This window comes from Myotis brandtii, unplaced genomic scaffold (genome assembly GCF_000412655.1).
Source record: "Myotis brandtii unplaced genomic scaffold, ASM41265v1 scaffold50, whole genome shotgun sequence".
Taxonomy (NCBI): Eukaryota; Metazoa; Chordata; class Mammalia; order Chiroptera; family Vespertilionidae; genus Myotis; species Myotis brandtii.
Genome location: NW_005369061.1, coordinates 1,899,060 through 1,916,045, shown reverse-complemented (window position 1 = coordinate 1,916,045; position 16,986 = coordinate 1,899,060). Strand labels below are relative to the sequence as shown.

Genomic DNA, 16,986 nt, shown 5'->3' with positions numbered 1-16,986 from the left:
GAGTGGTTGGGAGCCAGCAGTCCTGGATTGTGAGAGGGATGACCCAGATTGGAGAGGGTGCAGGCTGGACTGAGGGACACACAACCCTCCTGACCCCCCTGTGCACGAATTTCTTGCACCAGGCCTCTAGTTATAAATAACGCTGCTATGAACATAGGGGTACATATATTCTTTCTAATTAGTGTTTTGGGATTCTTAGTATATATACCCAGAAATGGGATTGCTGGGTCAAAAGGCAGTTCCATATTTATTTTTTTGAGGACGCTCCATACTGTTTTCCACAGTAACTGCACCAGTCTGCATTCCCACCAACAGTGCACTAAGGTTCCCTCTTCTCCATATCCTCGCCAGCACTTGTTTGTTGTTTTATTGATGATAGCCATTCTGGCAGTCATGAGGTGATACCTCATTGTGGTTTTAATTTGCATCTCCCTGATGATTAGTGATGTGAGCATCTCTTCATATGTCTATTGGTCATCTGTATGTCTTTGGAGAAGTGTCTATTTAAGTTTTTTGCCCATTTTTAATGGGATTGTTTGTCTTCCTGGTGCCGAGTTGTATAAGTTCTTTATATATTTTGGAGATAAACCCCTTATCAGACTGGCGAATATGTTCTCCCAAACATTGGGTTCCATTTCATTTTGTTTGGTTGGTATTTTTAAGAAACTGTCAAGAATATTAGGTCTTCTGGGGTGCGGGGGCGGGCTGGAGGGGGTCAATGGGGGAAAAACAGGGACATATATAATACTTCCAACAATAAAAAATTATTTAAAAAAAACAAAAACGCTTCATTGGTGACTCAAAAAAAAAAAAGAATATTCGGTTTCTTAGCCTAGTGCCGTGGTCAGCAAACCGCGGCTCGTGAGCCACATGCGGCTCTTTGGCCCCGTCAGTGTGGCTCTTCCACAAAATACTGGCTCTCCCACAAAATACCGACTTCTGCGCATGGGCCACGAAGTTTCAATCGCACTGTACATGCGCGTCCGCACGTGGTATTTTGTGGAAGAGCCACACTGACGGGGCCAAAGAGCCGCATGTGGCTCGCGAGCCGCGGTTTGCCAAGCCGCAGTTTGCCGACCACTGGCCCAGTGGAATTACTTTTCAAGCTATTAAAGAGTTAAAAATAATAATATTTAATGGTTTTACCAAATTTTTAATTAATAGAAGAAAGAAGAGTCTTCATGCTACTTAAAAATACTAGAGTGCATCATTTAAGAGTTTTGTGAGCACTTGAGAAAGGAAGTAGTGCTCACTAAGATACTATGGTATTCATAAAGAAGTTTGGTATGGTTTTTAGATAGGTAGGTTTTTAGATAGGATTCCTTTATTTTCAGGAAAGCAATTTGATGAATGTCTGATTTCCTTGTGTGCAAGGAAAATAGAGAAATAAACAGTGACTGTAGTTAATTAAATAATTCAATAACCATACCCAAGATTAATGACTAGATGTAAATCTCATGGTTTCTAGTGTTGTATCTGTTGCACAGATCTATTCTCAGTTCTATCCTAAATTTTAATAGCTTAGGTAAAGACATCAATGACATACAGGTCCGATTTTTTTTTTTAACTTTCGTTTATTGATTTAAGAGAGAGAGAGACATCGATTTGTTGTTCCACTTATTTATGCGTTCATTGGTTGATTCTTTTTTCTTTCCTTTTTTAAAATATATTTTTATTGAAGGGAAAGGAGAGAGAGATAGAAACATCAATGATGAGAGAGAATCATTGATTGGCTGCCTCCTGCACTCCCCCCACTGGGGATCGAGACACAACCCAGGCATGTGCCCTTGACCGGAATCAAATCCAAGACCCTTCATTCGCAGGCCGACGCTCTATCCACTGAGTCAAACCAGCAACGGCCATTGGTTGATTCTTATATGTGCCCTGACTGGGGATTGAACCCACAATCTTGGTGTAATCAGCACAATGCTCTAACCAACTAAGCTACCTGACCAGGGCTACAGGTCAGATTTTTAAATGACACAAATCTGGGAGTGACACCCAAAGCATTGGATGACTGAAAAGGGAACTGAAAGATAATGGTAGCTGGAAATGATAGCTAAATAAAATGGTAGCAAAATCTATAATAATAAAAGTGTAATATGCTAATTAGACTGGACGTCCTTCCAGATGAAGCCAGGCTTGCGAGGGAAGCCCGGGTGCCTGCTGGCGGCCGGAGGGACGCCCGGGTCCTGGGTGCCAGAGGGAAGCCGGTGCCGGCAGCCAGGGGAAGGAAGGCCTACTCTTACATGAATTTTGTGCATCAGGCCTCTAGTAAATTATTCATAGATGATGGGTGGAAGGGAAGTAAAAGCTTTATGTTAATTTATGGAAAATCAATTTGCCAAATGGCCAATTGACCATATTTACCAAATTTATTATTTTTTAAAAAAATATTTGTATCAATTATGTCCAGTTAGAAAAATGGAAACGACACTAGTATTTTAAACATAGGGAATTGGTTTTACAGGTGTTAGAAGGCTAAATGAGTAAAAAGGGGGACTCTGAGCTATTAAAGAGATAGTAATTATAGGAGGCAGCTATCACAGCAAGAGCTGAGAAACAAAAGAAAAGAAGTTATCATAACCTAGAAGCTACAGCCAGAAGCTGACAGTTAGTCTTCTGATGAGGAGACACTGTTCAACTACTGGTGGTACTGAAATTTTGAAATCCTTATTACTAAAAGCTGTTTGTTTATATAAGAAACTAAAAGATATGTTGAACTAAATGTGATAACATCTGAATGCACATCTCTTCCATATTGAATTTGGTTCTGAAAATAAAGCATATAAAACTAATTTGACCTCAATTATGTTAATGTTCTATACCTTTTTCCTCCCATCTTTAAAATGTCTTTGCCACTAATAGTCCTCCCATCGCAAATGTATTGTTAAGTAACATCTCAGAAAAAGTAACTGTTTATAAAAATTTGGACAGGGATTAAAAATAAAGGAACAAATGGCACTCTCCCTCCAGGGAGCACGCCCATGCCATTTCCTTTCCCTTCTCCTTCCCTCACAAGCACATATCTCCTAAACTTCAGGGGCCCCACAAGACTTGCAACCAGGGGAGCAGTGGACAGTGGCAGCTTGTCCCCGGCTAATCTGCTGAACCTGTCTCCAAGGGCCCCTTTTCTCTGACTTCCCAGTGAGCCAAAGCAGCCCAGCCTAGGCTCAGCTGCTTCTACTATGCCCTTCCTGTTCCATTGTCCTAAGTGTGTTTTTGCTGCTGTCAATAAATTCTTGCTTGCTTTTCTAAAAATAAATAAAGGAAAAAGCATGGAAAATGAATTGTGTGGGCTAAACATTCCTTTGCTTATAGGTATGTACTTCTTTTTAATCTTCTTTCTCACTGGCACCTTAAGCATTATTAAGTGGATTTAATGTTGAGTTTTTAAGATGAAGATATTTGTCATACACTGAAACATTAAAGAACAAGGTTTGGAATTGATTTCTTTGTCTTTTTTCCCTCTCCTCCAAATATTGCTTCTTTAGGTCAGTAACAGATCCAAGAGATGGAAAGAGAGTAGCACTCAAAAAGATGCCCAACGTCTTCCAGAATCTGGTCTCTTGCAAAAGGGTCTTCCGGGAATTGAAGATGTTGTGTTTTTTTAAACATGATAATGTAAGTGAAATTGGTGTTTGGGATAAACTATTTCCTAAGCATGCTTAATTGTATTAGTAAAGAGCAGAAGAGAGTTAAAAAAGAAACATGCAAGTTATTAAATGGGTTTGGAAACCTGAGACAACTTAGATCCTTTTTGTGAACAATTAACTTATTTAAATAAATTCTAAGACTCATTGATTGACAGATAGATATTAATTGTTGTAAAGCAATGTTAATATTTAGCTGAGGGACAATATTAATAAGTAGAGTATAATATGTAGTCTGGGTGATTTAAATGAAAATAATTGGTCCCTGGTTTTAAATGTTTTATATTTCTAATCAGAGATTAAGTTAAAGATGTAGGGAAGCAGAGTCATCTCTTAAAGTAACATAGGTTAGATTTTTTGTGGCTGTGTTTAAATTTGTTAAGATTCATGGGCAAATAGAATCATTGTGGTTTGAAAGATAGCTTCACCTCATCTAATACTGAATTAAAAGTTTGATACGTGTAAAATTTACCTGGAGGATATTAGCATTGGACTCTTAGTTTTCAGTTTCATGTGAAAAGAAAAACTGCCTCATATTCTGTTTTTGGTACTCAACCTGTAGTATTTTAATTGCTGAAGTAAAAACTTTGTCAGAAAAATAGAAATAATTTCTTGTTGGCACAGGAACTTTTAGAACTTTGGCCAAAGTGTGGTTCTCTCTTTAAGAGAGAAATTTGTGTAAGTTTGAAGTATTTGGTCAAACTTACTTGAAGCTCCTTGGTTTGACATATTTTATTGATTGATTACTCCCCTTGAAATCTTCCTTGATCTTTTTTTTTTTTTTTTTTTTTTTTTTTTTTAGTTATTGCTATCTTTTAGTCAATTGGAACTGCTTAGCAATGTGTTTGTTTCAGTAACTTTAAAAATATCACTCATTTCTGTTTTATGACTGGTTCCTCAAATTTTGAAAGTGATTTAGAATGATATCTGATGCTTGCTTAGTTTTTGCCTGAGTACCACCGTAGCATCAAAGAGTACAAACCTTATGTACATTATCAGACACTCAAGTAAAGCTATTCATAGTGAAGAAATATTTTGAAGGTGGCATCAGAAATTCGCTTATTAGGGGTTTCAGTGGTTTATTATATTCAGGTCTATCTTTTATAAAGGAGGGACGAAAAGAAAAAGAAAATATATATATATATAAAGGAGGGATGGTGTAATAGACTACAGCTGGTATTTTTTTCTCATGACTTATTCCTATGGAATAACTAATTAAGTCACATAGCTGTCAGAATGAGTTGTGTAAGAAAAGAAACAACCGGAATTCTTGAAAACACAACAATCACTTTCTCAAGCTCCTAATAAGCTCTATCATAAGAGAGTGCTTGTGACTTCTGTGGGAATATTCAAAAGTGAGGCAGATGGTTGGAAATGAAGATGGCAGGGCACCACTGTTTTATACATAATGAATTTATGTTATGCTCTGCGATCTATCTCCAGAAGCATCTCAGGGCCCACATACCTGGTATGTGTGGAATGTCTAAGAGGCAACTGGTTTTTGATATAGTTAAGGTAACAGATATTTATTAATTGTGTTCTGTTTATAGAGTGCAGTGCTAGGTCATGTGGAGGGTACAAAAAAAATTTTGTTAATGGTTTTTTGTTGTGTTTTTTTTAAGGGAGTGGACCAGGTGTTTAACACTTGTTACCATGTCTCAGAGAGTATGTATGTTTTACATACATTAATTCATTTAATCCTTAAAAATTTTTGTCACCTAAGGCTTGTTATCTCTACTTTACAGAGAAGTAAACCAAAGCTTAGAATTAAGTAACTTGTCTAAGGTGAAGGTAACAGGATTGCAGTCTAAATCTGTCCTGCTTCAGAGCCCTTGTTCACTAATTTGGTAAACTTTTATTTTACACATGCTATATTCCTAAACTACATTAGCTTCTAGGACAGTGATGGCGAACCTTTTGAGCTCAGCGTGTCAGCATTTTGAAAAATCCTAACTTAATTCTGGTGCCGTGTCACATATAGAAATTTTTTTATATTTGCAACCATAGTAAAACAAAGATTTGTATTTTTGATATTTATTTTATATATTTAAATGCCATTTAACAAAGAAAAATCAACCCAAAAAATGAGTTCACGTGTCACCTCTGACACGCATGTCATAGGTTTGCCATCACTGTTCTAGGGGTTTCTACCTTCAAGGAGTTTAGTAATGTGATAAGTACTATGATAATGGTGCTATGGTAGGGCTGCCTGCATGGTTAAACATTAATTCAGGACAGTTTGTGTCCTATTCATACCACAAATCTGGAAAACCAAACCTACAAGTATTTTAGAATCACCAGTGAACCTTAAAAATGCAGAGATTCATGGGTCTCATCCACACCACCTAAATTGGAATCTCTGGGGTTGAAGCCCAGGTAGTACCTAAGCTTCTCAGGTGAATATTAACGAGAAGGGACAAATTGTTGTGTGGACTTAGAGGCTTAAAGATACTTTAAATATGGAGAAGGTAAACCTTAAGATGAGTCTTTTGAGATTAAGATTTGATTAATAGAAGGAGAAGAAAGGAATGTCATGATGAAAATGACATTTAAAAAGATTAATCTGTCTGGCTGTCGTAGGAAGGTTGGATTTTAATTTGGATGTTTTTTTTTGTGTCAGAGAATAGCTACAAAGCCCTAGGAGGCTTTATATTTCCTTTTGAATAGAGCCTAAAAGTCACTATATCAAATTGATTGATTTCAGTTGATCTGACTGACTGAGATATACACACATGCACACACACACATATGCACACAATCTTTTATTTGTCCTTAAAGTACAGGTTGTTTTTCATCTTAAAGGATAGGTTTACCTTGATATAGTAACTTAGGGAAACAGAAATGGGTTTAACTTTGTAAAGGTTGATGGTGTTAAGGCTTATCACTAGTGTCTAGTCAGAATCTGAGCTATTATAAAATCTGACAAAATATTCTTCACTTTAGCCCGGCTGGCGTGGCTCAGTGGTTGAGCATCAACCTATGAACCAGAAGGTCATGGTTCAGTTCCTGGTCAGGGCACATGCCCGGTTGCAGGCTCAATCCCCAGTACTGGGGGCATGCAGGAAGCAATGATTGTCTCTCATCATTGATGTTTCTATTTCTCTCTCCCTCTCCCTTCCTCTCTGAAATCAATAAAAATATTTTTTAAATATATGTATTCTTCACTTTATCCACCCATGCTCTTGTGCATGCTTGTACACACACTCAGTTGTCATATCATCATGGAAAAACTATTTTCCTTTTTTTTTTTTTTCAATCTTGTACTCCTTTGAGAATCTGATGAAAGCTATGAATCCTTTCTTGGAAAAATGCACACACACATGATTTTGTGTCATTTTAGGCTTTTACTAGTTCTCTAAAGCCCGTTCAGAGCCCCCCTTAGATCCATTGATTCCTGCGAAGAATCCCTATAATACAAATCTTGGGCTTTTGGGTTTTTTTTTTTTTTTTTTTTTTTTGTCCTTGGGTAATAACACCAAACACACAGTAGGCAGTCTATTTGAAGAGTAAGTGAATGAATGAAAGTGATAGAAAAAGATAAATCTGTGGTCTAGAATGATAACCTCAGTGATTTCTCTCTTGGAGATTACATATACCCAATCTTTTTCCCAATCTTTTCGTACTCTTGAGAAGACTAAGGATGCAAAGAGGAGACAGTGGAGACAAAGAAGGATCATTCCTTTTCCTTTGTTTAGTCTGACCTAACTCAAACAAGGCCTCTTTGGGTTCATAAGTAGGATGCCTTCCTATGTGTCATTATTTGTTGTGCTGTAGGTGGAGATGTACGACCTTCAGTTCCAGAAAATTTCCTCCATTTTCTCTGTTCCCTCTTGAATTCTGATTAAGCCCAGCATCTGTTAAATCCAGAGAGAACAGGATTTATCCTCTGATTTTCTTCTCTCTTCTTATTGTCTTTTTCTATTTTTTGAGAGATTTTTATCTTCCAGCTCTTCTCTGAAATTGTTTTTAAAGTGCTATTATTTTAATTCTCAACTCTTATTGTTGTTTGTTCAATCTTTCATTGTGGTGTCTTTTCAAGGATAGTTGGGCTCAACAACACCATCAATCAACTGGATATAACTGACACCTATTAGACTGCCTCCACAGCTGCAGAATACACATTTTCCTGAAGCTCACATGGAACATTTACCAAGATAGCCCACATTCTGAGCCATAGAAAATACCTTAACAAACTTAATAGAATAGAAATTATACAATGTCTGCTGTCAGACCAAAATGGAATTAACTGGAAAATTCAATTTCATGTAGATGTATATTTCCCCAAAACTGATCTATAGATTCAGTGGGTTCCATTCACAATCTCAAAGGGGTTTTTACTGGTGGAACTTGACAAGCTAATTCTAAAATCTGTGTGGAAGCACAAGGACCAAGAATAGCTCATAGGGGATCAGACACAGGGGTAGATAAAAGGACCAGTGGGGCAAAATAGAAAAATAAATTGTGTTATATTCAAAGGATCACTATACAGCAAGGAGAAAGAATGACCTACAGCTGCACACATTAATTTGGACAAATCTCAGAAACATTGAGTGAAAAAGCAAGTCACAAAAGAATAAACACGGTATGATTCCATTTATATAAAATTCAGAAACATGCAAAACCAATACAAATGTGATAAAATTACAAAACAAAGCCAGAGAGTGATTAAGACAGCAGTGTGTCCTCTACCAGAGAGGGGCACACCTACCCAATGACCCAGCAGTTGTATTCTTTGGTATATGCAAGACAAATGATTACATATACCCACCAAATGACCTGTACATGAATGTTCATAGCCGTTTTATTCATAATACCTAGAAATTGGGAAACAACACAAATGTTTGTCAGCAGTATCCTGGATAAGTACATTGTGTTGTATTCCATTCATATAATGATGTACTCTACATTAATAAAAAGGATGAACCACTGATCCACATCAACATGGATGTGTGGTTAATGGGCATGCTCTCCCCAAAATGAGCTGGATATTCAATGTCATCCAAACCATGAATCTCACAGGTATACCAGTAAGTGAAAGAAGCTATACACAAAAGACTCTGTGATTCAATTTATATAAATTTCAGGGACAGACAAAACGAATCTGTGGTGATAGAAATGAGAATAGTGGTAACATCTGAGCAGGAATGGTTTTGACAGGAAAGAGGCAAAGGGGCCTTCTGGGTTGTTGGAATGCTTAAATTCTTGATCTGGATTTTAACCATGGAATAAAAATGTGTCCTATTATACATTCTGTGTGGGTAAAAAGAAATTGAATTACTATTCACTTAGGATGTGTGTACTTTACTATATCTTACAACTCTATAAAAATAATAGTAATAATATAGTCTCTACCTTAAAGAACTTAAAATCTAATGGGATGGGGGGGATAGAGAGAATGAGGAAAGAGTAGCTCCTTTGCTAAACATGGGATTTAACTCAGTTGTATGAACAGCTAAATGTGTAGTCTTTTTTGTTAATCCTCACCTGAGGATACTTTTTCCATTGCTTTTCAGAGAATGGGGGGAGAAGGTAACGGGGGGAGGGGGAGAGAAACTTTGATGTGAGACACATCGATTGGTTGCCTGCTGCACGTGCCCCAACTGGGGGAAGGGAGCGAACCCACAACCCAGGTACATGCCCTTGACCAGGAATCGAACCTGAGACCCTTTTGTGCGCTGGCCGCTGCTCTAACCAGGGAGCAACGCCAGCCAGAGCAAAATTTCTAGTCTTTATATTTAGGATTGAGATTATTCACAACAATTGTTTTATTGATAAAGGGCTGACTAAAAAGAAAAAAGAAAAAAAACTAAGTCATTTACTCATTAAGTAACCAATTTATATGACTCTCCTAACATCACAGAGGTTAAAATTCTAAACAGTGGCTATCATAAGGAGCTTTTGTCCAGTTCATAAGCGACTTGAGAAATGTGCTGAAACACTGTTGGTAATGACCATTATTTAAGCTTTAGTTTGTTTTTTAATTAGAAAAGTATGCCTACTTTTTTTGTATTTGAGATCCTTTGAAGGGTTGTCGGTATTTTGGAGTACTTTAACTCTTTACAAGCATCCTCCTCTATTTACAAGATAAGGTTAATCTCACATGGCTATTTAAATAAGGAGTCAGGCATGAAGTCTGGAGTTTGGAACTCTGCTACTGTTCTTTCTAATTTACTTCTCACTTCTGAGATTCCTGGATCATTTCTCCCGGCCTTAGCTCTGTGCCACCTTGAAACACTGTGGAATGCCATTCTCTGATAACATTTTTAGGTAAAAAGAACAGGAATAAAAAACAACAGGCGGTTAAAAAATTCCATACAGAGTTTAAAATATTGCACCTTTGAAGCTAACAATCACAGCTAAATGCTTGAGTGCAAATGTCTAACCCTGTCTTATATGGCTTTTCTACAAAAAGCCTCATCAAATTTGGAGTAAAAAAGCCTCATTCTTCTCTATCAAGGTTTAAATGTATGGTTGTCACTTTCTTCTAGATAACCTCTAATTATAGCAGATAGATTTGAAGTGTGAAATAGCCTTGTCTAATGGACGCCGTCACTCATTGCATTCTGTTTTCCCGCAAGACAGGATGTATGTTGTTCAGATACAGAGTTTAGAGTCCAAAAGATGTCAAGTAAAACACTAATTTCTAACTGCCTTCCTCAGGCATCAGATATTCATGTTAAAAATTGTTCTATCACATAATGAGACATGAATTTACATGTATTTTTGACACAGTAATTATAGATTTTTTAAATATAGAAATGAAATCTTTTATATGACAAAAAATTATTCTGTACAGAAACTGGAAAATCTGTTATTTTTCCTAAGTATAAACATTTTAATTCAGAAAGGAAAGATAGATATTCTTTATAATAAACATCTAAACTATTTTAAAACATTTATGTTTAACTGGTTTTAAAGTAGGTGAAGGCTTTTTCATTACAGAAGGTTTTAGTTTAATTTAAAATTTTAAAGTGACAAATGCTTGACTGAAAAAAGAATAACCTTTAAAATGAACAAGGTTTTTTCCACATGTAAATTGCAAGGGGAAAAGAAAGGGAGATGGAGGAGAAATTTGTAGATTAAAACTTAAAAGACATAAATCAACCATAACATGTAAATCTTATTTAGCTCCTGATTTAGACTAACAAACTTTAAAAAAAAAGAAAATTGGGAAATTGAGCACTGCATATTTAGTGGTATTAAGAAACATGCATGTATATATAGTAGATTGGTCATTTGTTTTTATTCTTAAACGTATTAATTCAGTTCAAAATATAAAATATTAAATTTTTATATTTGATAATTTTGTTTTTTATCTTTTAGAGATAATGACCAATGTATGGCTGAAATAAAGCTAGTATTTATATATTCAAAATTATATAGGGAGAGTGGAGGATATAGATGAAACAAGAATGGTCATGTATAGATCACATGAGTATTTACATAATTACATGAGTATTCTTTATACTATTCTGCCCATTTTATGTGTTAAAATTATCCATAATTTTTTTTAATGTATTTTATTGATTTTTTTACAGAGAGGAAGGGAGAGAGATAGAGAGTTAGAAACATCGATGAGAGAGAAACATCGATCAGCTGCCTCCTGCACATCCCCCACTGGGGATGTGCCCGCAACCCAGGTACATGCCCCCGACCGGAATCGAACCCGGGACCCCCCAGTCCGCAGGCCGACGCTCCATCCACTGAGCCAAACCGGTTTCGGCTAAAATTATCCATAATTTAAAAAAAAATTTTTCTTAATAAACTAAGCTCAAGATCAGAAAATCTGAATTTGTACTGCCACACAAATTACTTCCTGTTAAATAACTTCCTCCCTATCCTTTGAGCCTGGTATTTTTCATTAGCAAGGTAGGTTTAGATTCTTAAATGTGACATCGTAATTGGGACTTACTAGTGAAAGAGTAGCTAGACAGCTGGTAGGGGAAGTAAGCCTGTTTGTTATGTTTCAATGGCATACTACATTAATAGTATGCTGCTTTTATAAAGGACTTGAATTTCAGATGCCATAAAGTATTTTTTTTCCCACCTGAGTGACTTTTTGGAGGACTTGGAATAAAATTCAAAATGCTTAACATAATTTAAATAAATTTTATGTGATTATCCCCTACCTTTCTCTTCTGTTTTATCCCAGCCTGTTTTCCTCCCACCCACTATATTCCATAAGCACTGGCATTTCTGCCTCTAGAATCTTCCTGGTTCTTCCTTGCCTCAATGACTTACATTTGCCTGACCAACTTCTATTCAGCCTTCCACTCAGAGTAGTATTACCACAGAGAAGCCTTTTCTCCACACTCCTCTTTACTTTTTCCCTGCATAATAATAAATGTCATAATTATATATTTGTGTAACTGTTTATTTGTCTAATACCTTCCTCTTCCCTAGTCATGAAAGTAGGAATATCAGTTTTGTTCTTATAACCCAAGAGCCTGCCATAGTGCCTGCCAGGTAGAATACACTTATTGAAATATTTTTTTAACAGAAGAATAAAGGAATGAATGGTAGGTATGGCTCCTTATGCTCTTAGATAAATATTGATTATTAAAAATAGAACATTTCTTTCTAACACCATCCTATTCAGGGGTTCTGGTAGCATTTAGTATAATCCAGTTGCCTCTCTCATTTGGTTAGATAGAATTATCTTTTAGGTAGTAAATCTACAAACCCATCTTAATGTTTAGGACTGTGTTTCTTGACTGATAAATTTAGTTAATCTCAGTGGGCAATTGTAACTAAACCTTAAATCACTAAAGTGTTAACAGTATTTACTTGTACTTATGTCATATGTTACTTCCTTTTTAGTTCTCTAAATTTTACTTTTTTTTCCCTTTTCTCAGGTACTCTCTGCCCTTGACATACTCCAACCTCCACACATTGACTATTTTGAAGAAATGTATCCTAACCAGGGAATGTGAAAGAAGGGGACACATTTTTTTATTAATTTGTTCTTCTAGTACCTTTTTGGGGTTCTTGCCTTGAAGTGTATTAAATCTCATCCTTGCAGAAGTGGTTGAGTACCTGGAACCAGGTAATTTTGAAATCCAAAGTATCTGACAGAGCTTAGTATTATCAATATATCCTGAGTGATGATACCACAAAACAGGACTTCTGAGCAGAAATTTTACTTAATGTGCACACATCCTTTACTAGTAGATGGGTTATTACCATCCCATACTGCAGATGAAACCAGTGAGGCAGCTATGTTGCAGTGGAACTCAATAAAGTGCTCTTGTGACTGACTATACAATAACTGCCTGTCAGCCAAGAGGATAATATTGCCCTTTTTTCTACCACTTGGAGTAAGGTGAAAATTAAAGAGCTAGTAATGTAATTTAAATGTCCCAAGTTCCTTGGAATAATGGCAGTGGTGATGGTAATAACCATCACTTACGTGAGTTTTTATCATATGCAAGGCACAATTCTAAGTTCTTTACACATATGAGTTTATTTAATCCCTATAACAGCCATCTGAGGAAGGTATTGTGACTATTCCCATTTAACAAGAGGAAACTGAGGCGCAAAAGATTAAAAAAAAAAACTTGACCAATTTCACAGAGTAAGTAAATGTTGGGGATGGGGTTCAATTCCAAGCAGTCTGACTATATAGTTCAGTCCCTACATACATGATTCTCTCAGGATAGAGGCTTTAACATTCTCCTATCACTACTATAGTTAATGTGTAAAAATGGTATATTAGGTATCATGGATAATAATAAACTGTAAAATAATGCCTGGTAATAGTTCCTGGGACTATGCATGGAAAATATTAAGACTTAAGGTAGGCCATCTGACATTCCTAGGCAAAACATCACCATTTACCATTCTGTACTTGGTAAAGCTTTAAGTAAAAGACAGGAAATCCTAAATCATTAATTTAGTGAGCTCATGATAGTACTGTTTATTCACTCAAGGCTTTTTATTAGCACTAGGCCTGTGACTCAGAATGGAAATCAATATAATAGCAAGATGCTTTTTCTGATTGAGCAGTGAGCTAAACTAAAATCTCATTCTTACTCAAGAGGTAGATAATTCCATACTAGACAATTATCTTTGATATTTTTTCTTAATAATTTGGAACAATTAAGAGCCTCCCAAGGGGAAAGAAAGCAGTTAAAGTACTAGGGAATTGGGAAACCATGTGAGGTGATAGACTTGTCATTGATCAACATTGGGATGTTTTGATCTAATAAACCAAAAGCTCTTGAATGCTGTAATCCTGGATGATATTTTAACCCATGAATCTCTTATGGAATTAATCCCTTTGCAAAGGGTTAATGCAGTGCACTTGGGGTACTCCAACCCTGCACATTCCAAAGAAGGGACTGGCCCTTGACTGACTCCTGGCTGATAAGAGTGTCTTTGAATACCTGAGGTCTTGGGCCATGCCAGGTGGTTCTGACACGCCCTTTTTTTTTAGTTCAAAATTAACTTAAAGATAGAAGAATTGAGAAAGTTCTTCTCTCCTCAGTGCTGTATATGTCAGTAGTAGCCACTGAGGAAAAAGCATTAATAATTCCTTTTCGTTGATGGGAAGGAAATCTACATACTAGAAGACACTCCTATGAGTGTGTACTACTATCTCTGCCTCTTTGGAAATAAAGTTGCTGATACCAAACCTTGAAATAAGTAGAAATCCTCTTTAGTAAATAAGAGTTTTACTCTATTATAGGCTGTGTCAGGGGTCAGCAAGATCACCCTCAGGTTCAATGAAAGGTCTCGGGGGACCCAGGAAGGCTGTTTTACTCGTGGTTAGAGATTAAAATCAGCCAAGGAAAAAGGTTTATAAGGCAAAGTTCAGGAGAAACCAGGCACAAAGTTCTAGTTGTTCTCTCTTGTTGGAATTGCACAAATAGTGCTTAATTCTCCCAGCAACAATGTATGACAACACAGGCAATGTTGTCAACTAGGGAGGCTCACATGAGCCTTGGCGTCCAGGGTTCTAATTGGACATCAGTAAGTAAGCATAGAGCATCTAAGAAACTGATCTTAGCTACTCGGTCTCCAGCCCACCACTCTTCTACCTACCCAGAGTTTAAACTAATACAACTGAACCAAGGCCCCAAACAAACAAAAACAGGCGTATCCCATGAATCACATTGTTAGCCTAAACCGTGTGGTGTGGCCAAAGCCCCAGGTATACTGAGATACTCTTAGGAGGCAGGATTTGCAGAGGCAAAGGTTACTTCCCAGGAGCCGGTCAGGAGCCAGTCCTAAAAACTTTGGGAACATATAGGATTTTGGTAGCCCAGATCTGCTGTGTTAACCTTTTATTGAATATGGACCTTCAGTGGGGAAAGAATGTTTTCATATAAGATAATTGGTGAATGTGGGTATATTTAATCAGTGCCAAATATATTTAGATTCTCTTCACTGAACACTCAGCTATTCATTATATATATATTTCCTGTCTTATAGTTTAAGCATGAATTGTTTATATTAGGTTTTAGTTTTATGTACTTGGGTTTGTCATTTCTTTAAAAACCCCATGTATGTTTCTATAAGCTAGGAGTTCTCAACCACTTATTATTATTGACCATATTTTAATTAAATCTGGGAGAGACTTGATTCATTATTATTTTAAACTAGAGGCCTGGTGCACAAATTCATGCACGGGTGGGATCTAGCCAACCTGCCCCAATCGGGCCGGCTGAGGGGAGGGGCCGAGAGCAGTTGGTGGACTGGCCCCACCACCAGTCAGGATGGGGGGGGCCACGGGCAGTTTGCCAGCTGGCCCCGCACCAGGTCGAACTCCCGGTCGAAGGGACAGTATGCATATTAGCCTTTTATTATATAGGATACTTGCAAAGCAGAAGAAGAGTTAGTACCGTTATGATTATTTTAAATCCATGAGTGGCATAGGTGGTATAGTAGCTGTTGATAGCTGATTTCAGTCCATTTCATTAGTCGGCAAAATGTTTCTATAAAATTTCTCTCCCCAAAATTGTTCATGAATGTTTAAATAAAAGACTTTGCCATTATATATTTACTAGAGGTTGGGTGCACAAAATCCTTGTGGGAGCACCGCTCAGCCAGAAGCCGGGCTCGCTACTCCTTAGCCGCTAAGCGCTTCCACAGAGGTGGGAGAGGCTCCCTCCACCACCGCTGTGCTCCCCAGCTGTGAGCCCAGCTTCTGGCTGAGCAGCTCCCCTGGGGGGGGGGGGGGGGGGGCACTTCCTGCGTTGAGCATCTGACCCTGGTCAGTGCACATCATAGTGACCTCTGGTCGTTCCGCTGTTCAGTCGATTTGCATATTAGGGTTTTATTATATAGGATGGAACCCTCTTGTACACCATTTACTTAAATGTTTTACTTTTTTATTTTTTACCTTCAGGTTTAAAAATTGACACTAATTACTGTTTTCACAGTAATTAGCTGGCTACAGATGGAAAAATCTTTCAAACCTAAACTTCAGTATTCTTTTTTTCTGTTGTATAATTTTTTGCTATATGTAGAATGATGCACAGAAGAAAAGTGTTTTCCAGTAGTGGTGCCATTTGGAAAACACCAAATCCTTTAACATAAAAAGGAATTAAACCTATAGCTGACATGGGATTATAAAGACTTTTTAGGAAAGCATGATTTAGCTTGGAGTACAGGGTACTAAAAACAGGTTTTTAAATGGAAACGTAAGAAATACCTTAGTTACATATATGCTCTGTCTTTGCTGATTCTTTTAATATCCTAAATAGGAATTTTCTGTGTCCTGTGCTTTTTAGTATAAATATGCTGTAGCCAAAGGAAACAAAATTTTCTGTGATTTCCATCTGAAAAATATGACAATGTAATGCATCAAGTACGAAAATATTGAAGATTTAAAAGAATCTCACGTTACTATTTTATTTCAACTTCATATATTATTTATCTGTGTTAGCAGCTCCCTCTGTAGTATCTCAGAAATATGACATGCATTACATGTGGTTTTAGTTGATGGCATGTGTTTTTTAATTGGATGATTATTGTGTCTTTGCAGATTTTAGAATGGATAATGTTTTGTTTTCTTCTAAAATATATATCTTTTTATTGATTTCAGAGAGGAAGGGAGAGGGAGAGAGATAGAAACATCAATGATGAGAGAGAATCATTGATTGGCTGCTTCCTGCACTCCCCACAGTGGGGAGGGTGAGAATCGAGCCCACAACCTGGGCATGTGCCCTGACTGGGCATTGAACTGTGACCTCCTGGTTCATAGGTCAATGCTCAACCACTGAGCCATGCCATCCAGGCAGAATAGGTAATGTTTTGAGTTTTAAATATATATTCATGGAATTGTTCTTTGAGAAAACTTTATATATATATATATATATATATATATATT

The 16,986-nt window shown here is 36.9% G+C and overlaps 1 protein-coding gene across 1 annotated transcript in view; it reads left to right on the top strand.

The window, feature by feature from the left end:
• Positions 1 to 16,986, top strand: part of NLK (nemo-like kinase) — a 133,315-nt gene that overhangs the window by 61,512 nt on the left and 54,817 nt on the right. Inside the window, 2 exon segments of the mRNA XM_005876912.2 lie at positions 3,495 to 3,624; positions 12,509 to 12,564. Coding sequence (XP_005876974.2) covers positions 3,495 to 3,624; positions 12,509 to 12,564 — 186 coding nt within the window.